The 23,064-nt window shown below is 32.4% G+C and overlaps 8 protein-coding genes across 8 annotated transcripts, besides 4 other annotated features; 5 read left to right on the plus strand and 3 right to left on the minus strand.

Moving 5' to 3' along the window:
* Positions 1–1,550: 1,550 nt before the first annotated feature.
* Positions 1,551–2,592: a mobile genetic element.
* A 3-nt stretch (positions 2,593–2,595) lies between these two features.
* TVAGG3_0281640 (acetylation-dependent protein binding) lies at positions 2,596–3,354 on the plus strand (the record flags this gene model as incomplete). Its single annotated transcript, XM_001326772.1, has 1 exon — positions 2,596–3,354. One exon carries the CDS (start codon positions 2,596–2,598, stop codon positions 3,352–3,354), a length of 759 nt encoding a protein of 252 aa, XP_001326807.1.
* Positions 3,355–3,668: 314 nt separating this feature from the next.
* Positions 3,669–3,921, minus strand: TVAGG3_0281650 (Chain d 40s Ribosomal Protein S29; the record flags this gene model as incomplete). The annotated part of the gene is made up of 1 exon (XM_001326773.2): positions 3,738–3,911. One exon carries the CDS (start codon positions 3,909–3,911, stop codon positions 3,738–3,740), a length of 174 nt encoding a protein of 57 aa, XP_001326808.1.
* Positions 3,922–4,437: 516 nt separating this feature from the next.
* On the minus strand, positions 4,438–5,885 carry TVAGG3_0281660 (thioredoxin-like family; the record flags this gene model as incomplete). Its single annotated transcript, XM_001326774.2, has 1 exon — positions 4,497–5,885. The coding sequence occupies one exon, from the start codon at positions 5,883–5,885 to the stop codon at positions 4,497–4,499; it is 1,389 nt and encodes a 462-aa protein (XP_001326809.1).
* A 248-nt stretch (positions 5,886–6,133) lies between these two features.
* Positions 6,134–7,330, minus strand: TVAGG3_0281670 (uncharacterized protein; the record flags this gene model as incomplete). Its single annotated transcript, XM_001326775.1, has 1 exon — positions 6,134–7,330. The coding sequence occupies one exon, from the start codon at positions 7,328–7,330 to the stop codon at positions 6,134–6,136; it is 1,197 nt and encodes a 398-aa protein (XP_001326810.1).
* Positions 7,331–9,695: 2,365 nt separating this feature from the next.
* Positions 9,696–15,953, plus strand: TVAGG3_0281680 (hect domain ubiquitin-protein ligase family; the record flags this gene model as incomplete). The annotated part of the gene is made up of 1 exon (XM_001326776.2): positions 9,738–15,671. The coding sequence occupies one exon, from the start codon at positions 9,738–9,740 to the stop codon at positions 15,669–15,671; it is 5,934 nt and encodes a 1,977-aa protein (XP_001326811.1).
* A 787-nt stretch (positions 15,954–16,740) lies between these two features.
* TVAGG3_0281690 (uncharacterized protein) lies at positions 16,741–17,711 on the plus strand (the record flags this gene model as incomplete). The annotated part of the gene is made up of 1 exon (XM_001326777.2): positions 16,898–17,143. One exon carries the CDS (start codon positions 16,898–16,900, stop codon positions 17,141–17,143), a length of 246 nt encoding a protein of 81 aa, XP_001326812.1.
* Positions 17,712–17,920: 209 nt separating this feature from the next.
* Positions 17,921–17,949: a terminal%2Cinverted (terminal inverted repeat of MuDR-4N1_TV transposon ID:TVAGG3_0281700).
* Positions 17,921–18,570: a mobile genetic element.
* Positions 18,537–18,570: a terminal%2Cinverted (terminal inverted repeat of MuDR-4N1_TV transposon ID:TVAGG3_0281700).
* A 471-nt stretch (positions 18,571–19,041) lies between these two features.
* On the plus strand, positions 19,042–21,082 carry TVAGG3_0281710 (TOR signaling; the record flags this gene model as incomplete). The annotated part of the gene is made up of 1 exon (XM_001326778.2): positions 19,153–21,012. One exon carries the CDS (start codon positions 19,153–19,155, stop codon positions 21,010–21,012), a length of 1,860 nt encoding a protein of 619 aa, XP_001326813.1.
* Positions 21,083–21,516: 434 nt separating this feature from the next.
* On the plus strand, positions 21,517–22,983 carry TVAGG3_0281720 (endoplasmic reticulum membrane-associated RNA degradation protein family; the record flags this gene model as incomplete). Its single annotated transcript, XM_001326779.1, has 1 exon — positions 21,517–22,983. One exon carries the CDS (start codon positions 21,517–21,519, stop codon positions 22,981–22,983), a length of 1,467 nt encoding a protein of 488 aa, XP_001326814.1.
* Between the last annotated feature and the right edge of the window lie 81 nt (positions 22,984–23,064).

Genomic DNA, 23,064 nt, shown 5'->3' on the forward strand with positions numbered 1-23,064 from the left:
CACTTCTACCACTATTAAGAGCGTTATTAGATCAACCTATTGTTATGTTGATTATTCCCCTGTAAAAGAGAAATTCAACATAAAATTCTTCAATCTAATATTTATGTCATTCTCAATGTCTTTAACAATACCATTCTCACTGATTTCCAGGAAAATTCAACCAAAAGAGATTAAAATTAATGTTCCTACTCATATGAAACTTTTGGTTCCAGTCATTTCTACTCTTGATCTTTTCAATACCTTTTTCAGTAATTTGGCAGCAATAAATAAAGGTATGTCTCTTGATTCTTTTGAATTAGCGTTAACAATCATTTTAATCATCCTTATTCAAAAGATATTCATGCGAAAAACCATGTACGGTCATATGATAATCGGAATTGTTGCCCTAACATGCTCAATTATCGTTCAAATAGTAAGTGATATTCTAAATTCCAAAGAGTTGAAAGTTGCTATGCCCAACATAGTTTTCTTAGTTATAGCATCAGTAATGAAAGCATTACATGCAATATTAAGCGAATATGTTTTACAAAATTCCGAAGTTGATCCAGAGCTTTTCATCGGCTTTGTTGGCCTCATTAACCTAATGATAGTACTATTCATTATATACCCCATAGTATTTATCATCGGAGAAGATCTTTGTAGAAAAAATCTTTGCACGACTTTTAAGGAATTATTTAGTTCGAAATCTTTGATTTTCACATATTTCGTTTACTCGATTAACTGCTTCTTTTACAACATATCATTGAACAGAGTACTCCTCTACACAGGTGCTCTTCTGTGGTCTGTCTATGTAATCCTGAGCGATGGAATTAAAGGAATTATTGACATTATTGGATATCTGATACCTAATTTTCCTTTGAAAGGAAGTTATACAGACAAGGAACTCAGTCTTAAGTTCATATTCACGTCTCTTAACCTATTCTTTATTGCAATTGCAATATTACTATTCACTCAAACAATTAGGTTCTCTTGTTTGAAATATCCACAAGCTGATAAAACAATTATCAATTTGGATGAAACGGGATTACAAAGTGCTACTAAATTATAAATGTTTTGTTTGTATTGATAATATATATTTGTATTTTTTTCTCTTCGTTAATACAATAATATAAATACGAAATCTCTAATGAAGCAAAACCGAATCATTGGCTTGGTATGAAAATTCATTTAAAAAATCACTATAATGATATTTAAATCTAATGAATGTTATCGAATATCTCATAGACAACATAATTGAAGATTTCCAAACTGGAGAACTTTTGCATATTAGAAGTATTCTTATAAAATATTCTAGACATAAATCTCGAATTTTCAGTCCAAGTAAAGGAGTTATCAAACGTTTTTTCAATCTCAAATAATCTCGTAGAACTCAAAAGAACATCAGCAAGATTAGTTCATATTTTAAACATAAACACGAGGATGACTTCCATAGCATATATTTACTACACTACTGTGAATCCCAATCATCGGTGTAAAAATGTCGTGTCTCTCCATCATTAAATTTGAGAGATGCCAAAAATTTATTTTAAGAAGGAATATCAAAATCTTAAGGGTGCACCCGTATGTATGTTTATTTGAGAGGAGGAGGATTACCCTCTCAATTTTGAGGGATTCGTTAGTTTATTTTCTCGATGAATATGCAATAAAATTTGATTTTTACCTTATCAATATACTTCATATAATATACACATGTTCATGTAAAAACTTTTTTCCAAAATCCTCAGGAATTAAGGGATTTTTGAATTTTAAGAATTTTTTTCGAATTTTTTCGAAAAAAAAAATATTTTCAGAACAGCCTTAACGGCTAAGATTTAGGAACAATGTTAAGTATCAAAAAGAAAGGAGGTCTGATATAGACAACATATATCGTTGAAGGTTGAAAAAATCTCTAATATTTGAGCCCAAAATTTCAAATTTTAATTTTTTGAAAAAAGAGGCCACCCGTATGTCCGTTTATTTGAGAGGAGGAGGATTATATTTTTGAAAGGGTGAAACATTATGAATATGTTAATTATATAATAATATGTATTATTATAAAAAAGAAAAAATAAAGCACGTTAAAATTTTTCTTTCTTGATTTTTTACAAAATCTACTTAGAATTATGCAAAATATGACTAAATAATTATAAATTTCAAGTTAAATTTTAATTTTGATAATTAATTTAAATTTCAAAATATCAAGTTCAGTTCGACTATGTATGTAGTAATTCCTCAATAAAGTGCCAAAACCATATTAAAATATATGAACATTTTCAACATTTTAATGTTTTTATTTAAAAATTTGATGGAATATGAGCTTCAAACAATTATTATGTAAATAAAAATAATTAAATATATGTATTTATTCGTATTACAACCGTAGTAAGTCGATTCTTCCTTTCTTCTACTGAGGTTTGAATTTGATTTCGAATTGTAAAGAGATTCAAAGGGAAAATACTAGCGGATAAAAACTACCTCAATGAAAGGGTCATAATGGAGTCAAGTTGTATTTTTTGATATTTTTTGCTTTTCGAGCCTAAATAGGTAGCCAAGATAATGCCTAAAAATAAGGTTCTAAATTCTGAAGTTTACATGATCCTCTCGTGTGCACCCTTAATGAATTCTGAGCTTCAAATGAAATGTATTGAAGTTTTAGAAAAAATAAAAGAAAGACCGACATCTAAGTGGTTCATGGACCCTGTTGATCCAAATAAAGATCACTGTCCGGACTACTTTCAATTAATTACACGTCCTTCCGACTTATCGACAGTACAATCAAAACTTGAAAACGGAGAATATAAAACAGTTGCCCAATTCAAAGAAGATCTTTCTTTGATTTGGTCGAATTGCTTAAAGTATTGGTCAGAAGAATCATTAATCTCAACGCTTGCTATTGACCTTAAACAATACTCAGAAAGACTACTTAACTTCATCTCAGATCAGCCTCATATAGACTGGATAAACGAATTGATGTACTTAATTGAAGAACTAAGTTCTGCAACTAAGCCACTTACTTATAATTCAGTCAGTTCAAAGAAACGATCGCCATCAAATCCAAGTATCAAACAATATGATATGACTCAAGATGACGATGTCGAAGAAATCAAATTTACTCAGGAAGATCTTGAGAATCTTAAAACAGATATTGATTCATTTACTACTGATGATGCTAAAACGCAGCTTGCAGAATGCATCAAGACAATATTACCAAGACTTTTTTCACAGAGACCAGTTGTCAGCGTAAATCTCTGTAACCTTTCTCCTCAAGCATTGAAAGCTTTATCAGACAAGGTTGAAGAGCTGAAGAGTGGTACTTCAAAAGATAAAGTTGATGCAAAAGGCAATAAATCTTCAAAAGAATCTGATTCGGACTAATTATTCATAGTTAGATAGAGATGTATAATATTAATAAATGTTCTGTTAATCATTTACTAATTTTTATATCAGTTACCAGTTTTTAGCGTGATTTCAAAATACCAAAATTTGATCTCAAAATAAATAGCCAAAATGAGTTGAACAATAGCTTACAATGCATAAGACATATTTTTCTTAGTAAAATTATTCAAAAAATTACTATCAATGGGTATGGCCATAGTATATTAACAGAATGAGCCTCATAAAATAAGAAGCCTGTACTGTGAGAGCTAGCCTAATTGTATATTGATATCGTGTAATAAATTACTAACGTAAAATTATTTTATAAATGAAGTTTTTACTTTCAAATAAGACCTGTCATTCGGAAAGCTATATTAAAGTTCTTAATCGTACTTCTTGAAGCCAAGAAGTTCAGCGCGTTCGCGGAAGCATCTGCGGCAAATGTTTAAGCGGTATTGGCGGATAACACCACGGCGCTTGCCACAAATTCTGCATGAGCGCTCAACGGAGCCTTTAGCGTTATCGCGTGGGTGCTTTGGAACAAAGTCTACTGGCATTACAAAAAAGGCTAAGCAAAGACCAAACCGAAATTTCTGCTCAAATTTTGGGCGCACTTTTTTCGAGAGCATTCTTTGGGATTTATACATACTATTACATAAAGTATCGAAATTCCCTAAAATTTTGTGAATTACTATGATCTTTTCCATAAAATTACGATAATTATACATAAAACCATGCTGTTGCATCGTAAAAAATGATCACCATAAGCATGTATCTAGCAACAAACTAGTATACGGAAGATCTCATTTGAATATTTATTACGATTGCTCATTGTGTATTCAATTAAGCCAATATATCAGAATCACAAGATTATCTTTTCGATAAATGTATAAAATTAGTTGTGGAGATCATGAATTGCCCGTAAATTTGAATCATAATTGAGAAAAAGTTATTGATAATAACCAAAATGATTAAATGAGACTATTTTACATTAGTTGGAAAAGCTCAAAACTTAACAGAGGCATTAATGATAATAATACTGAATTATCTAAGAAAACTGTTATAATTTAATAAAAAAAGACAAAAAAAGTTTTATTTGAGGAAGAATACAGTATTAAAATATAATTATAATATCAGTATGATCACTTCTGAGCTTCCATGTATTGTTGTATCCTGTCTGCGATTTGTTTGAAGTAAGTTGGATCAATTTTAGTTTTAATTTGACGCATTATTTCATCAACAATGTATGGAAGTGGATTGTTTGCTGGGATGTTTGCTCCTGATGGATTTGGAGTGGCTGGCCAAATAGAAAACATTGCTTTGTCAACTTTCGGAATTTGGAGGCCAGGAACGAGCTCTGTCTTAGGATTGAACTCGTAGATCTCTATACCCTTGATATTCTGGAATAATTCGACAAGCATTTTGGCGTTTTCTTTGGCTTCTTTGTATTTCGGCATCATTGGAGCGGCCATGAAGAGAATTACGTCGCGTTTCTGGTCGAGAGCAACACGCATGAAGTCCTTAGCACGAAGACGAGCTATTCCATCCATATCTCTGTACTCTGGTTCATCAATACCTAAAACGTTCTTATTTAAGAAGATTTCGAGGTCTCTTTGTGTTGGCTCTGGGTTCTGGAACAATTGGACTTTGGCTCTGATTCCGTTCTTTGAAGAAAGAACATATAAAGGATTTCCGTAATTTACAATGCCAAGAGACTGCGATAATTGCATGCATTTGTAGTAGTCGCAGAACTGGTATGAAAGATTGCCTTTGTACAAATGTGAAACGTTTCTCCATAATTTTGCGATATCGTGCTTTTGAAGTGGATCTCTTTCGTCGAGAATTGCTATAAGTGTATGTGGTGTATCTGGGTTGCCGAGGTTCTCTGGATTAACAATCAATTCGATCATTGGCTTCGATAAATTCAATAATTCGTCTGCATCGATTGTAGAGACGTTTTGTGTAAAGAAATCGACTGGTCTTGTTATTTGGGCATTTTCTATTCCTAATTGAGCTGCAGCTGTTTCGTTCTGAAGAAAAGCAAATTTAAGTGAACCTGGGAACAATGGCATGACATTTTTAGCAAGAGGAAGTAATGATTTGTTAGCTATAACGATATTTGCTGGATATTGATTGTTCTGAAATTCGAAAACTTCGAAAACGCTATTTAGAGTTGTCATTGCGCCAATTGTAAGAGATTCGCAGAAGGAAATCAAACCTGCTTGAGTATACTCTCCTTTATATAATCTAAGGAATTTTGATCCAGCGAAAATTGCAACTGAAGGAATTTCTTTGACGTCATACTTCTTTTGAAGTGGCTTACTAACATCAATATCGACGGAAATCATACCAACTTTTCCTTCGAATCTATCTATGATATCGTCCATCACATTCAAGATTTTATCGCATTCAGTGCAACCTCTTGTTGTAAACAAAACAAGAGTGTAAGGATTTGCTGCAACCTTTTCAGGAAAACGCTTTGTACCAACCATTGGCGTTTTAGAAAGGCATAAGGATAATAAGAAAAACATGATTTTTAAACTACGATTATTGTAAAGTTCAATTTATTTCATATTACAAAAACAAGAGTTTATGATGGATTTAAAGAAAAACTAATATGGTCATGATTAAAAGCATGGTTAGGAGGGTTATTTAAAGTAATATAAAGAAACATATTTCGAAATTTTTTTATGAATAAAAAATATAAAACAAATAATAAATAAAACCACATAAATATGAAAATCAAATCCATATTCAGAAGTGGTATATAAGAATAAAATTAAGGTTTGGAGATATTAACTAAATAAATCACTCGAGAAACTCTCGGCTTCGCTGCAACCGGGATTAATCTCGAGTCCAACTTTGCCTGTATCTTTTTAGTACCTGGCAAAGCGTTGTATTCGCTAACCATCGTATCTAATTTTGCTTTTGGTCTTTCGAGTTCTTTTTCCTTCCTTTTCTTTAGTAATTCGAATTCGAGTTTAATTTCATCGTTTAATTGTATAAGTTCTTGAGTATGACGCTTAATTAATTCTTTTTTCAGATCATCGTAATCCAATGACGCTGTATCGCAGTTAGGATCCGATAGGCGCTTGAATTTTGCAACTATCAATGGCCCATCACGTAAAATCGCTTTAATATGAGTTGGATATTCAGGATGAGGAACTTCAATGAATTTTGCATCCAGATTTGATTGTTCTATCGAATGTGTTGATAGTAACCTTTCTGTTCGAATTCTTGAATTTCTTTTTGTATCTGCGAATTTTTGTTCCCATTTTGTATTTATTTGATCTATGGTTGCCTGCATCTCGTGTATTTTCATTTCCAACATCATGCGAGAAGGAGTATCGCATGTTGGAGGATTTCCTCGAGCTGAATTCGGCATTTCTATTGGCATAAAGTCTGTATCGTTATTGGCATTGTTCCAGAATGAATGAGCCTCTTGCGGTGTCTTGGATTTTTCTCCTAACAAGCGTGAGTGTCTGTTAATATTTGGTTGATTTTCGTTACATGTTAAGATAGGAGGTAGGTTTAATCCGTGCTTTATGAGCAGTGGTTTGTCAATTATTGTATTTGAGGTGTTTTGGGCGGCAAGAATCTTGTTTGTCATTTCGGTAGGTAAAAGCAAGTCATCGCTTGAATCTTCGGATCCAAGAACGTTATTTATCGCAGGTACTCTTGGGGATTCTTCAATGTTAATTGGTGGGTGTTCGATGTTAGTGTTTTTTTGATAAGAATTTTTTAAGATTGAAGTGGGATATTGAGTTTTTGGAGAGTCTTCATCGGATGATGATATTTCAAATGGATCATTTGAAGCAGATGTAAAAGTTGACAAAACTGAGTTTACAATAGGATGAATTATTTGATTTTTATCTGGACCTTTATATTTTGGTAGAAATTCGCTCACAAAGATGTCGTTTGGTTCATCCCGGAAAAATGAATTGCCTCCGCCAAACGTACAACTCACTCGTGCCATTCCTTCAAAATTTTGTAAAAAGAATTTTTTTTTGTTTGATTGTAAAAACAATTCCGTTTGTAATTTTGATTGCGTCTTCAATTCCCAAATAGCACAAAATGAATATAACTCAGATTTAAATTCCTACGGATGAAATTTTTTATCGAGAAAAAAAACGTTAGTATTTTTAATAGCGCATCACTGTAATTGTTAAAATATTGCATTAATTAAAATCTTTATTCAAAATTTTTTCAATGAGAGCACAATTTTGTAAAAATTTTCTGAAAAATTCGTGAACTGAATTTCAAAATTTAGTTAAATCCGAATTTACTACGAAAATAAAATAATTTCTCGAAAATGAAGTTTTTCGATTGAGAGGCAAAGGTGAATTCATTTTTTGCTCCCGTAAATCTTATTACAATTTATGAACAATAAAAACATTTAACCCCCATTCAATTAATTTTCTTAAATTTGAATTATGATGATAAGTATACGATGAGATGTCATCACTATGAAAAAGCTCTACAATCTGTCTTCCTGATTTCATTTGTCTATAATTTAAGATAGTATCAAGTGCCGTAATATCGCTATGAACGCTCAACAAAAATTGATATTGATAAATCAATCATCGTAAATTAGAGTTGTAATTCAAATATCTTGTTAAGAAATCGACTTATCATGGAATTTTACCTTATTTGATGGAGTTCTTGCAAAAGATTTCATATATTTTCTAAATTGACCTCAATAAGTTTATAATATATTAATCGATCAGGATTTTTACATTTTATATTTATATACAAGCAAAAGCATGATAATTTTCCTTCTATCAAATAAAATTAAGCCAAGCATCAACAAATCATAGCACAGACTAAGGGTTTCGTTTTGCGAAAAAAACGTACAATACGCAATTTCGCTAGAAAAACATTTAGCTAGCAATTTCGACCTTTGACTCCACTCAAGACGTCACTTTTTTAATTTTGCGGTATCATATTTTTGGAAAATCTTTATGAATATTATATAAAAAGTCTCTTTAATATCTATATTTCATATTTTTATCGATTTTTAAAGTTTTTGCGAAAAGTATTCAATTATTTTTGCTATTTGGTCGGGTAAATGTCAGATTTGCGACATTTTCTGATATGATATTCAGATTCTACGTTGATAATAATGCTTATAGAACCCTCTTGTTATTGTGTCAAAATTGCGAAACCGATAGCAAAAATATCTCGCAATATCAAAATTGAGATATTGAGTGAATTATGCATTATAGAGATTAAAAATCTGATTTGTGAAAACATCTTATCAGTTTCTAGCTAATTCAAAAATCTTTACTATCTTATTCGAGAGAGGGTCAAAGTTGCTATTTGTCAATTTTCCACAAGAATATAATGGGGAAAAAGTTATCATATAGTTGATCTCATTCACTGAGGTGAGAGATGCATGTAGTGTAATGTGACACATTGGCTTCATTTTTCTCTTTTTTATTGACGTAAACTATTCAATTTTTGTGTTCTCCATTCAAATTTCAGAATTTTTTTTGCAGATTTCACGCTACATTCGAAGTTACCTTTTGTAACAACCACCACTGCCTACGAAAGACGAAAGTGTGTCACGATTTCACCCGGAAATCCGACGGTTGTTTAAGAGTAAGCACTTTTGGCACCTACTCTATCTTATTCGATTAAAATGAAAAGGGAATAGTTTCATTATGCTTTAAATGACAGCCTTATAATATAATCATAGTTTTCGCTCAATATGCAGCATTTTTTTTTCGAAATCTATGGTCAATGTCCTAAATACTGATTGCTTTGCATTCATATCTCTTACATTTTCTATACCCACATCACTATTCATTGCTATTCCTATCTTTTTCATTTTTGTTTGTTTCTCATAATTTCTCAAAAAACACGATAACTTGATATTTGTAAATATCATACTTTATAACGTAAATAAGAACTTGACCTATTAAGAAAAGCAGTAATGAAAAGAAAATCTGAAATTCATAAAAATTACAAGTTTCTGATGACAATTAGCTTAATTAAACCAGGTACAAGATTATATAATTGTATTTTCTATCCAATTATCCATATAATATCTTATCCAGAAAAAATAACTTGATCAATACCAAATGATTTTTTAACTAGTAAATAAAGTATTTTCTTTACACACACATTGTATATCATAGTTTTTTTTTGGTTTCGCAAAACATCCAAAAACAAATATGCTATAAAAGTGACAATTTTTGCAAAACGAAACCCTTATTTGAGGTTAATTTATATAAATTTTTAAAATTTCTTCCAAAATTCAATAAAATCATACAAATTAATGAGATGGAATTCTGTCTTATATGAAATTATATACGATTTTTCAAAAAGTGAAGGAAAATCTTTTTCGACCAAGTAAAAATTTGGAAAAAAAATTGATCAAAATGTTTAGTGATAAATCTGATTCTGATCTTTTAGAATTTATTCGAAACCTGCAGGTAGATCTCTCATATAAAGAGTACTCTGCCGGGGATATTGATACAATGCTAAAGGATACAATCAACTTTTATAAATCGAATAAAGACAAAACTATTTCCATGGAACTAGTTTTCCTTCTTATCAACTGCTTAAAGCATGTTGAAAAGCCAAAATTGGCAGACTATTTCCAGCTTTTTGACCTTCAAAATTATTCATTCGAGAATGCTCAATTAGTTTTGCAATCAAACCATCTTTATCGGTCGTTAAATGAAGAATCATATTCATCCTTCCACGGCTACTTGCAAAATCTCTACAATTTTGTGACAAAATCCAACTTAGATAGCGAAACTATCCAAGTAAACAATAATGAATACACGCGCAAGGAAGCAATTAAAACAATCTACGAGCTTTTTGGTCTTGTTAAGATCACTTCCGAAGAATTTTTGAAGTTAATTCCATTTATTTTCACAAAGGATTATTTACCACCGGAAAACTTGCTTAAGCTTGCATTTGAAGACGAAGACATTGCCAGAATTGCTGACAAACTACCAAAATGTGTTCTTAAAAAAGCTAATTTGATTTCAAACCTTCCGGACAAGGCAATAATTACGATTATTAGAGCCAACAGTCCTCAGGAGAACATTGACCTTCTTAATACATTAGTAGGATCTAAGCTTTCCCAAAAAGTTTTATTTGAGTTCATTTTAAGCCTCAAGAAGACAGATATTCCACAGCAATCAGCCCAATATTTATTTTCCTCACTCAACATCAGCGAATTTACCCCAGAAATATGCGAAGTTTTACTTGATTACCAAGTTGAGTTCCTTGTCAAAGAGGACATGCAGATAAACTACGCTATTCATCCCCTATTCTTCATTACCCATATCGATCAGCCTCTAGAACATATCCCTGTCGATGTTATTAACGATTTGATTACAAAATGTGACAAACCAGAGAAGTTATACCCAGCATTGACACCAGACTTTGTCTGCCAAGCACTTAAAGGCACAGATTTCTGGTTAAAGTTCATTCCTTCCTGCAAGATTTTATCTGTATCGAATTTCAACAGTTCTGTTCAAAGTTGCTTCATCAACAACCAAGATCGAGACACTCTATCAACAGTTATTGTTGATCTCATCAAGAAATCCGGTGAAAACATCACTCCGATTTGCAAATTTATCAAAAACGTTGTTGCAATGAGTCTCGATGTCCTTGCCAAAGATGATCTTGTCCAATACGCCCTTTCTCTCACTTCCCAACCCCCTGTTTCATTCTGGAACATCTTCCAACGCCCAGAAAAGTTTTTGGCCTCAGTTTTCGGAGACACAATCAAAGCATCCACGCTCCCCTTCTTCATGTACACGTCATTACCTGTATTCGCCTATTTCATGGACACTGCTGTCATGTTTCCGCCAATTACCATTCAAAATTTGACAGAAAGTGGCATAAAAAGTGTCATTGAATATATTACATCAAAACACAAAGGGATGACTAAATTATTAGAGCCGATAGAAGGTATATCAGACAATTCCTTGTCATTGATTGTATCTGCACAGCTATTTACTGCATGTTACATGACAGGAAAAGCAATTCCTATAATTAATGGCATAAATTACAAAAATATTTTGCCATTTACTGCTGTTTGCTTCAAGATATTGAGAGAAGCACATAGCATAGAGAATATATTCAGACCAACTGAGATATTCGATAAACTAAGTACAACAAGTTTCGAAGGAAAACCACTTTTGGCTTTGTTGTCAGAAATTTCGAACTTGACAAATTTGGATTTGATTTCGATGCAAAGAATATTCACTGATTCTTTAAGAACTCCTAAGTTCTCCATGGACTCTTTCGATAAGTTTATCAATAACATAATAAACCAGTTCGGAAGATTCGTCGATTTCAATGAGTTACAAACAAATGATCAGTTAGTTTCGGCGGTTTTGACACATTTATCTCAAATTTCTGGTACAGAGAGTACAGTTGTAAATAACTACTTCTCAAACAAAGGAGATAAAATACTGGAGATTGCGTTTAACTACTCAAAACATCAGCAATACAAACAAGAAATGAAATTCAAAAGAAATGTTTTCGGAAAGGATGTTTTGAATAATTTCTTGTCAAAAATTTCAAAAAGTGACATGATTTATTTCTTGAGAATTTTTGATTGTCAAAACTTTGATTTATCAGTATTTTCTATTTCTGATGATGATATTAAATTAATTCTTCAAGATGCCATCAAAAATAAGAATGAAGATGATGTAAATTCAATTTTCAAATACATTGAAATTTCAAAGAAACTGTTACAACTGTTTTATGACAACGGTTTGCCAAATACGATTAAATTCAGATATATTGAACAAGTAAATTCATCTGACTTGGAAAAAATGAATTCAAACGAACTTGTTCAAATTTTTGAGAACTTTACATCTTCTCAATTATTATCACAGATCAAAACAGTGAAAAACAAGAGGAAATTACCATCTGATCTATTAGATAACGATCAGTTCAATGAGGAAGAAGAACCAGAGCAAAACACAGAAAAAACGAAATATAATTTGTTTGAAGCTGTTGAAAAATTGATTCCAACAACAAAATTGTTTAGTATTGTCAAATATTTCGATCTAATTTCTGACTGCTTCTGTATTTCGGCTGAATCATTGAGTAGAACAGTGAGAGACATGAAATTCGAGTCAGATACTGGTTCTCAAGCCATAGACATCTATTACGCACATGAAGTAACAGATATGTTGATAAGAAGAAGTTCTCCTTTGAAATTACCTGATAATTCTGAATTTTCAAAGAGGTTTTTGGAAAATTTGATAGAAAAAGCTTGCAAATCAAAGTCATTACCTTTGGTTTACTTAATGAACCAAATAGCTAATAAGAATCCAAAAATTTTCTTTGAATTAAAACCGTCAATAACCGAATTTTGCTCTCAAATTTTCGATTTGACAGATGAACTTCCCAAATTGATTACAGATGAATTAAGTGAAGAAGAGGCATCGTTAATAGGATTTTCATTCCAAACATTCATTGCTTTGTCAGCAATTCCTTCATTTGATGATGAATTTTTGATTCCTTTGATTGAAAAATTGCCAGAACTATCGACAGGCAAATTATTGACCATTTTGTTACTTCTCAAGGCACAGATGTACTCTCCTCTGCAAATAATTGTTATGTCTGTACTTTGTAAATATCAATTTCCGTCACTTTTCACTCAAATTTTGTCAAAACCGTTTGAAAATGACAAAATCAAAGAAGTTATTGTCAAAATGTTATATGGACTTGCCAGCAACTATTTCACATGTATTTGTTCATTGAAAGAGAATTCCGCAGTTGTTTTAGACGAATTGATGAACAACATGGCAAAACCATACGAAGAATCATCTCCAGGACAAATTGTATTGTTCTATAACAGAATTGTCAGTTATTCATGTGATACTTTGTTGACATTTATTTCTGACAAGAAGACAAATGAGTTATTGAGTGATATTTTGGATGATTCACCTAAAAATCCAATAAACAACAAACAAAAAGTGATCAAAGCACTTGAATTAGCAAAGAATTTGCCAGGAGAACCAATCTGTGTCCCTCCAGGAGTTTCCGAAGAAGCATTCCTTAATTTGACAAGAAGACAACAGAGCAGAGTTTGGCACAGTTTGTATCCGAAAACAATCAAAGAAATCACACCGAAAATGAGAAGAATTTTGGCAAGAAAACCATCATGGGTTGTTCCTTTCTTAACTAAACCTCCTGGCATGTTACTGACTCCTTCCCATTACAAGATGCTCTTTGAGACAATTAATGAACTCCTTGCAGTTGAAAATGACGAGGAAGAAGAAGAAGCAACACCAGAAAATCTGAAAATGATGTTGCTGATGGTTCCTGACTTATTCGACTTTTTAATGGTAGAAATAAAGAAGCCGGATAACTCTAAATACGCTAAGGACATAATAGAACTAATGACAGCTCTAAGTAAAGATGAAATGACTGCAATGTCTATTTTGTCTTTGATTGCTTCTGAAATTAATGAATGCAACCAAACAGACCTCTCAAAATTTGTGAAGATTCTTAAGTACATGAACACAACTCAGTATTTCCCTATTAACTTCAGAGACATTGTCTGCGAGATATTGATTGACAGACTTCTTCAACCGGAGATAAGAGATAATGATGAAATTTTGCTTAGATGTTTCAGAACTTTGCAAATTTTGCCAAATGAAATAACAGAAAATTTGATACCGAAATTGTCACTTTTACTCAATTTCGCATTGGCAAAGAGTTCTTCTGAATCTGATATCTGTTTCGCATCATTACAAATTGCTTCTAAAAGTGAAGTGATCATTGAAAAAGTGTCACCTGTCATTATGACCACGATTGACAAGATTTTGTCAAAGAAAGGCAATGACCAGAACTGGACAGATTACTTGATCAAAGTAATCAACAAATTCAAGTTCATCGTCGTTAAAAAGAGACCTCAATTGTTGTCACTTTTACAGTCAATTTTGAAAGACACTGACAAACGTGACAACTGTTTAGATTTGATGGGCTCATTGTTTGATTGTTTGTCACCAGAGAAAGTCACGCAGAATTCTACATTCGAGACACCGAAAGAAGGTCTCGAAATTCCCCCTCAAATTTACAATTCAGACCCTGAATTCTGGTCAATTATCAACGAACATAAAGATTATTTGAACGATTTGATTGCAAAGACTCCTAAACTATTAGACACAAAACTTAAGTTCCTCGTGCGATTCCCACAGTTACTTGCATTCGACCAGAAAGTTGCATGTTTCAGGAACGAATTAAAGAAGCGAAGAACAGGCGGAATGTTGAGAATCAATGTCCGTCGTGATGATGTTTTACAGGACTCATTCCAGCAGTTAGCGATGATTCCTCCCGACAGAATGCTCAGCAGATTGCACGTGATGTTCCGCGGCGAAGAAGGATACGATGCTGGCGGTGTAACAAGAGATTGGTTCACTAGTTTGATCCATCAGTTGTTTAATCCAAATTACGTTCTTTTCGCACCATCAGCGAACGGAAGAAGTTTCCAGCCAAACCCAGCATCAAACATCAACTACATGGAGCACAAACAGTACTTCAAGTTCGCAGGAAGAATCATGGCTAAAGCAATCATCGAAGAACAATATTTGGACGCCCATCTGACAATGTCTATTTTGAAAGCCATCTTAGGAATTCCAGTTACATTGCGTGATTTGGAAGATGTCGATGAACAACTGCACAACTCATTGCAGTGGATACTGGAGAACGACATCGAAGACGCATGTCTTGACTTGAATTTCACATATAACTATGATTATCTCGGCCGTGTCAAAGCAGCAAATCTCAAACCAGACGGTGCAAAAATTGCTGTTGATAACAAAAACAAAGAAGAATACGTCAACTTGATGGTGCAATACAGATTGCGTGGTCAAATCTCAACACAAGTTGATTCGTTCCTTGAAGGATTCCATTCATTGATTCCTCAGAAAGACTTGTCTATGTTCTCACCAAACGAACTTGATTTGTTGATTTGTGGAGTTCCAGAAGTTGATGTCGACGACATGGAGAAGAACTGTGTTATCACTCGACCTCTTACTAAAGATTCCGATGTTGTTAAGTTCTTCTTCTCTGCAATTAGAAAGTGGTCAAGTGAAGATCTTGCAAAACTTTTGTTGTTCATCACAGGATCTTCACAGATTCCTATTGGAGGTTTCGCCACATTGAAAGACTCGCATCCTATCACTATCCAACCAGGCGGTGACGCAGATAGATTACCTGTTGCACACACATGCATGAACACACTTGATCTTCCTTACTACAAGACAGAAGATGAACTCAACAAGAAACTCCAGTTCGCTATCAAAGAATGCAACACATTTGGTATCATTTAACTTTATTATATATCTTTCTTTTATATTCTCTCTTTTAAAAAATGTCATTTCTTTTTTATAACTTTAATTTTTATTAAAACATGTTTCAAAGAGGGGAAAAATTAAATTTCTCTAATTTTGAGAAAAAAAGATAAAATTTATTTTGTGTCACAAAAAATCGGATAATGATAATACTTTCAGATTCATTAATATATCATGTGAATATGCATATCGACGATAAAATATATGATTTCAGATATGAATTGGATGAAATGGCATTTTTTGTCAAAAAACATAATTTTGTTGTGCATGAAAAATAGTGTGACTTCACTTTTGAAGAAAAGTGACACTATTTCTGATGGTTTTGTCATTTATTTGTCAGATTTATAAATGGATAATAATGCTGTAAATCAGATATTAATTAAAAATATTTAAGATTTATGTTCGAGTTGAAAAGCAAAATGATATTTTTTTTAATTGAAAAACGTTAATATCTGATATTTTGAAGTTTTTAATATTTGTTAGTATCTTAAATTATTGAATGCATACGTTTTTTATGTTCTCAATTTTAAAAAAATTGTGAAGAATTTAGTTTTTGGAGATGGATGTTTAATATTTGTGAGTGAGAATGCAAGCAGGAGTTTGGTACTTTAAGGCTAGGTTGAGATAGATTTCCCATTATATTATCTGTGAATATATTGTTTGAAAATTCAAGATATAAAAATATATTATCAAAAAATTTTATATTTTTAAATACAATAGGGTGGAAATATAGTACAATGAGATAGCAATGATATATTTTATAATGGGAGGTAATCTGAAGATAAGTAGCAAATTTTATGCGATTTTGATTGGGAGTTGGAGGGTGTGAGTACTATAGCATGTAATAGTATCTCACACCCTCCAATTCTTCCTATGGCGCCGAAAAATTTTTGGTGAAATGCCACGACATTTCACCAAAAATTTTCGGCGCCATATAGAGAACTATAGTCTGCGAGGTTCTGATTCTATCTATGTACCTCGCAGACCATAGTTCTCACACCATATCTAATTGTTTCTTCTTCAATTGTAAAGAAAACGGAGCAATTTACTTTGATGATTACGAACCTTGTGTATTAGTTGAACTCTCAATATTTAGTAATTGTAAATCCACATATAGTGGTGGATCTATTTACTATTTCTGTTCAAATGGACAGTTTGTCCAACAACAAAATTGTTTTTACAAATCAATTTCCCAAATAAATGATATGTCATTTTATCAAGAAACTAAATATTATGAACCCGATAAAAACTACGTATTCCAAGTTTCAGTTTATTTATGCGGTCAAAGCGAATACAAAGGATATTATACATTCTGTCTAGAATATGGTGATATCCGTTTTGAGAATAACGACATCACAAACAACAAATGCGGTATGTGCTCATCATACGGTAGTACCCTTAATGGAGCTCCTGTGACATGTAACTTCTCAACATTCAGAGAAAACAACTAAACTGGAAGTGAATCACTCTCATTTGCCGCTTCTTCTACTTCATTAACTCAAAATGTTTCTTATTGCAATGTTATTGGAAATAGATGTGGAACAGATAATAAACAAGTTCTATTTATATGTGGCTGTACAACTAATGTCGAGCGCTGCATATTTTTAAATAACACTGCTGTTTACATGTTTGAGCAATATTACAAACGTTACACTTTGACTATTTCAGAAACATATGTTGAATCAAATTCAACAATAGGATCTGTTTCATTTAATCGTCTAACAAAAGATCATAATTTTAATAATTTCCACCATTTTTACACAGAAAATTGTTTCATAGAAGCAAAAACAAGAAATTCATCTGAACATTTTAATGTTTTTAAACGTTCAATCCATCGTAGACGATAAACTATACCAATATCATTCAATAATAATTTTTCAACTTCATTCTCAACACATAGATTCGAGTAAACTGATTAGTTGTTTATTATAATATATTATAGAATGTTCATCATCTCTATTTTAAGATAGGATATTCATTTAAAATTAAAAACGATGAGAAAGTCCTCATTTCAAATAAATTTCATAAGTTCTATATATTCTGACTTATTTAGAAGTATAGTGGGATGGAATAATGAGAAATATACTTATTGTCATTGTTTGGTATGATATTTTTTTCCATTTTATAAGATATCTTTATTTTTGCCATATGATTCGATTTTGCTACAATAAAATGGCTTTGGACGAATACTATAATAAAAGTTCCACTTGCTGTGTCGTGAATTATTCGAGTGCGGGACAAATTTGCCAAGTGTTACTTTTTCAATAACCTTAAATTATGCTTTTCTAATTTTTAAAAATAACCTTAAATTATATTTGAAGAAATTATGTCTATGATATATGTTTTATGCTAGAATCTTGGAGTTTTCATGCACTACACAAGAGCTCCAAGGTTCCAAGAGTGAATGCTCAATAGCAATTATAGAGATGTACCTTTTCAAAATGACTTTTACTGATTAAATTTAATCAATAGAAGACATTTTGAAAAGGTACCTCTACAATTAGATATACAATAGATTCAAAGCTTCATTTCAGATAGATTTGAAACTTTGAAACTCTTGGTAGATTTTGAGTGAATGCTGACAATCATCTTTGAGAAGGTTTTCTTTAAGAAAACCTTCTCAAAGATGATTGTCAGGAGCCCTGAGGCTCCCTTTCGTAATGATTGGGAGCCTTGGGGCTCCTGAGACGAAGAATGGCTTCGCCGAATCTTTGATCAGCAGAGGCCAAATGAAAAGGCCTCTGCTGATGGATTCTCAGGAGCCCTGAGGCTCCCTTTCGTAATGATTGGGAGCCTTGGGGCTCCTGCAGCAGAGTATCGCTCCGCTCCATTAATTTTTTTAAAAAAAAGTGCCGTGTGGCAAATTTGTCCTGTTCCCGAATTATTCTGGAAATTGAATAAATAGATATTTTCAAGTTCATCTTATTAGAGAATGCTTGTAAGTATTATAATTCGATATAAATTCATTGATGTGCTTGCATTCTTTATATAATCAAGATTTGGCTGAAAAAAATATTTCGGTAAGAAATTTGTTGAGATAATACATAAATCTTGCTTGTTTATCTTTTTATATAGATCACGCTAATACTGATGCTGCCTCTAATTTCCTATACATCGAAACTTTTTTGCGATGCATGAAATCGAAGATGTAAATAATTAAAATTTCAAATCGAAAATAAACTTATTCCCTAGAAATCCATGAACAGATAAAGAATTGAGGTTAATATGAAAAATGAAATAAGAAATCTATTCCAAAATGAAAATAAATTAGAAGAATTATGAAAGTAGCAAAAGAATTAATCAGCTAATTATATCTGAAAAAAACATTTTTCTTAGCACCCGTAGAATTTTATAATTCAATTTTTTAAAAAGTTTTCTTTCAAATTTGCCTTATTCACAAATTATAAAAACGTCGCGAAATCAGCTTGGAGGCCGAGCTCCGATTTCTTTTCCCAGGCCAATGCCTAGTTTTAATCAACCTCAACCAGCATGTAACAAAACTAAAGCAGTTTTAAGTTTTTTGTGCCTATTTGATGGATTACGCAATCCCTCGATCAGAAGATTAGTTAGAAAGCCTCGTACTGTAATTCAAAGACCATTATTAACATTTGACCCCACTTATTATGCTCCGCAAACGAAACACGTGGTTCAAGATGTTTATCGAGCCGCAATTCAATGCCCATGCGAAATGATTGTAGATCCTTCCGCTCAAAATGTTCTTGCTATGCTACGAAAACACGCGTCATCAATGCCACCACAAAGAATTTTGATTCATTATTTTGGCCATGGCTGCCATCCTCCAACAGAGGACGGATCCTTATACTTCTTCTCTGATGACAGATCACGGTACAAGCCAATCAAAGTGATTACCATCCTTGCAACTTGTCCTTGTCCATTATGCGTAATTATTGACGCCCCTGGCGCTGCTTGTCTCACAAAACACTTCGCATCGAAATCTGACTCGTTCATCTTCTTTGCTTGCGCTGCTTCTGAGATGCTACCGATGTCTACTGATGCACCACTTGATTTATTCTCATCTTGCCTATTAACGCCATACGAAACCGCTCTTTGGTTCCACCGTCGCCATCACAGCAATGTAATCGAGCAAGAAGGCTGCGCAACTCAAAAATCTCCACATATAATTCAAAAATTCCTCGAAACTATACTTGAAGCCATTCTTTTCGATTCACAGTCACAATCAGTCTTCGACAAATTCCATTTAGACCCCAGCGTCTTTACAATTACAAGAGGATTCGTACTTGCGCAAAGAATATACAATTCATTCAATTTACATCCATCAACATTCCCTGAATTGAAGAACATGTCGAACCACGATCTCTGGGGAATGTGGGATACCGCTCTAGATTGTTTCCTTACGATGCCATTAGAAAGATCTCTTTCAACAGTCTTCAATTTATTCTCAAAGTCATTTGCGAACTTCCCTACAACAGATACATTACCGATCTTCTCTTTCTTCATGAATACGGACTTCCACCGCGATGCAGAAAAAATTTTATTAAATTACATCGACAAAACAGAGAATGCGGCCTCAACATTAGCGAGAACATCGATACCAGACATCATAGCAATGTCGGAAAGACCATCAGCAACAGCTTTAGTCATTGTTGCAAAAACAATTTCGGTAGAAAAAGTGACACCTTTTGAGAATTACTCATCTCTTACATTTACGCAGTCTAAGGATCCAGGAGTGTTGAAAGCCGGCTTTTTAGATGTTTGTTTGTCGATGAGTTTGTCAAATTTAAACTCATTTTCCAAATTAATGACGGTTTGCGTTGATAAAGCCAATGTATGCTGTCCATATTCAGCTCTTTTGATGGGAATGCTTCTAAACAGAGCATCAAGGCTGATGCAGATTCCAGAATGGTTTTCTTCTTTTTCTCCTTTGGTAAAATCAAGAAAAAGTGACGTCAGAGCATCAATTTGTTTTTTGATGTCAAATGCAAGAGAAAGAGAAGCGATTGACCTTGTAAGGAATATGATGGATGATACAAATGCTGTCGTGAGATGCCAGAGCGTTTGGTCAATGGCAAAGTTGTTGATTTCGAATGATGAAATTGAAAAAAGTGAATATATTGAAAAACTGAGAGATATGAAGAATGATGAGGACCAGTATGTAAGAGAAAGTGTTGATGTAGTTTTGCTGTGTTTGGAAAGTCAAAATGAAGAATATCAGTTGCCTGAAGATACAATTCTCATTCAGAGATTGACTTGCAATGTAAATGCACTTGGATTCATGCAGAGATTCGAATCTGATGCGTTTTTGTGCGATCCAAATGCAAATAACAAAAATAATTGTTGAATTTTTATTTTTTATTTGTTTATTTAAACAAAATTTGTTTATTATGGTTTTAAATTAAATAATTTTTTATTGATATCTATTAAAAATATATATATTTGTAGAAATTTTTCAATTTAATGTTCAATTAATAGTTTCTACAGCATATCTAGGATACGAAGTAATTTTATATGTTAGTGATATCAAATTATTATGTTTTCATGTTACAATTCCAAATAAATTATCAATTATTTGATGAAGTTCAATGAAAATGCGCAGTTAGGTCAAAGTACTATATTCTTGAATGAGTTATTTATATTCTACTCTAATGTTCTTTTTACTTTAAAACAATACACATCTTGATTTGATCAGAGTGATAATACAAATTTGCTGAATATAACATAGTAGAATTTTTGTGTAAATACATATTCTAGAGTTTAATGTGACTCAAATGGAATTTGATAGATTGCAGATGATGGCAAAATTTTCTTCTGAAAAAAAAAGGTATGTCACTTTTTCAAAAAATACATGATTGATACTTTAAAATTCCTTCTTCCTCAACTTGCTTCTTTACAATCAACTGGAAAGTATACTTTTGAAGAAGCATATGCTCTAATTAAGGAAGATATGACTCCACATCAAGCTGCCGAAATTTTGGGCCAAATAATTAGATCTCAATTTGAAGATAATGTTGAAATGTATATTGAAACACTAAAATTATTTAGAGAGATAGAATTCAATATAAGAAGATCTCTTTGGCCTCCAAATAAAGAAGCTCCACATCATTTTTCAAAAGCTCTTCGTGCCAAAGAATCCACATCAGTTTTAGACCAAAAACTAATTATAACAATCCTTGCAACATGCGCAGATCCAACAGGATTAAACCTTCGTAATGTTCTCTCGCATGGATTCTCTTTAGATCCTTCTCTTGCTTATCCAATTTTGTCTGGAATCAAATCAAAATTATCTGAAAAAATTCACTTCAGAAAGTATGAAGATTTCTTGTTTGAAGATGAAACAAAGATCCTTTTATTCCATATTGATAAAAAAAGCATCAACGATTTCGTCCTTTCGGGCTTTGATTCAATCAAAAATTCGAAATTTATTTATCAAATTGAAAATGATGGAAGAATGCCAGTTCTTCAAAAAGCATATCAATTATATAATGATAATTTGTTTGATGATGCGTTATTATTGCTATTTCCCATATTAGAGCATTCAATGAGAGTATTTGCTGTCAAAAAGCTTAATTTAGATGATACAAGACTTTGTGCTTCATCATCTGAACATTTTCTATCAATTAAGGAATGCTTACCAGCATTTCCTAATGATATTTCTGAATTTATTTCGGATATTTTATTTTTCCCAGAGGGACCAAGAATTAGAGATCGACTAATGCACTACACAAGCCCTATTTTTACTCCTCAAATTACATTTCTTGCCTTCGAGTTGTTTGAACGTCTTTGTTTTGAATATTATGTAGACGATACAGAAATTGATAAGGACACTGTCGGAAAGCATGAAGATATTGCTCAAAAGAAAGCTTGGAAACTTGTTTTTCATCCATCAAGAATTTTAGAATTTGAAATTTTTTATTGTTGTGAGTTAAAGCCAGATAAAGATTTGTTTGAGTTCTATTCATCTAAGACATATGCTAGACTTATTGATGGTGTAAAGATAGCCAAGGGAGCTGATTCACACACATTCAAAGAAGATTATATTAATACATTCATCAGAAATGATTTCAAAAAGATTGTTTGCTTATTTGCATATTGTATTGCTACCTCGAAGAACGTCAAAGATACAACAATCACACATTTCTTAAATATTTGCAATTGTCCTTCTAAATATGCCAACCTTGGAGATTCAGTTAGATTTGTATCAACTATATGCTCTGAGTGTGCTTTTCTGTCTAGACATTGCAAGAAAATTGAAAAAGAGCTTACATTGGAGAAACTAACCGAGTTCAGTCATCTAAATTTCGGTGACATGTAATAATACTAATGATAATTAGCATAAGTATTTGATTTCGGTGAAATTTCCTTTTGATATTATTTCATTTAAATATATTACTGT

This window comes from Trichomonas vaginalis, chromosome V (assembly GCF_026262505.1).
Source record: "Trichomonas vaginalis G3 chromosome V, whole genome shotgun sequence".
Taxonomy (NCBI): Eukaryota; Parabasalia; order Trichomonadida; family Trichomonadidae; genus Trichomonas; species Trichomonas vaginalis.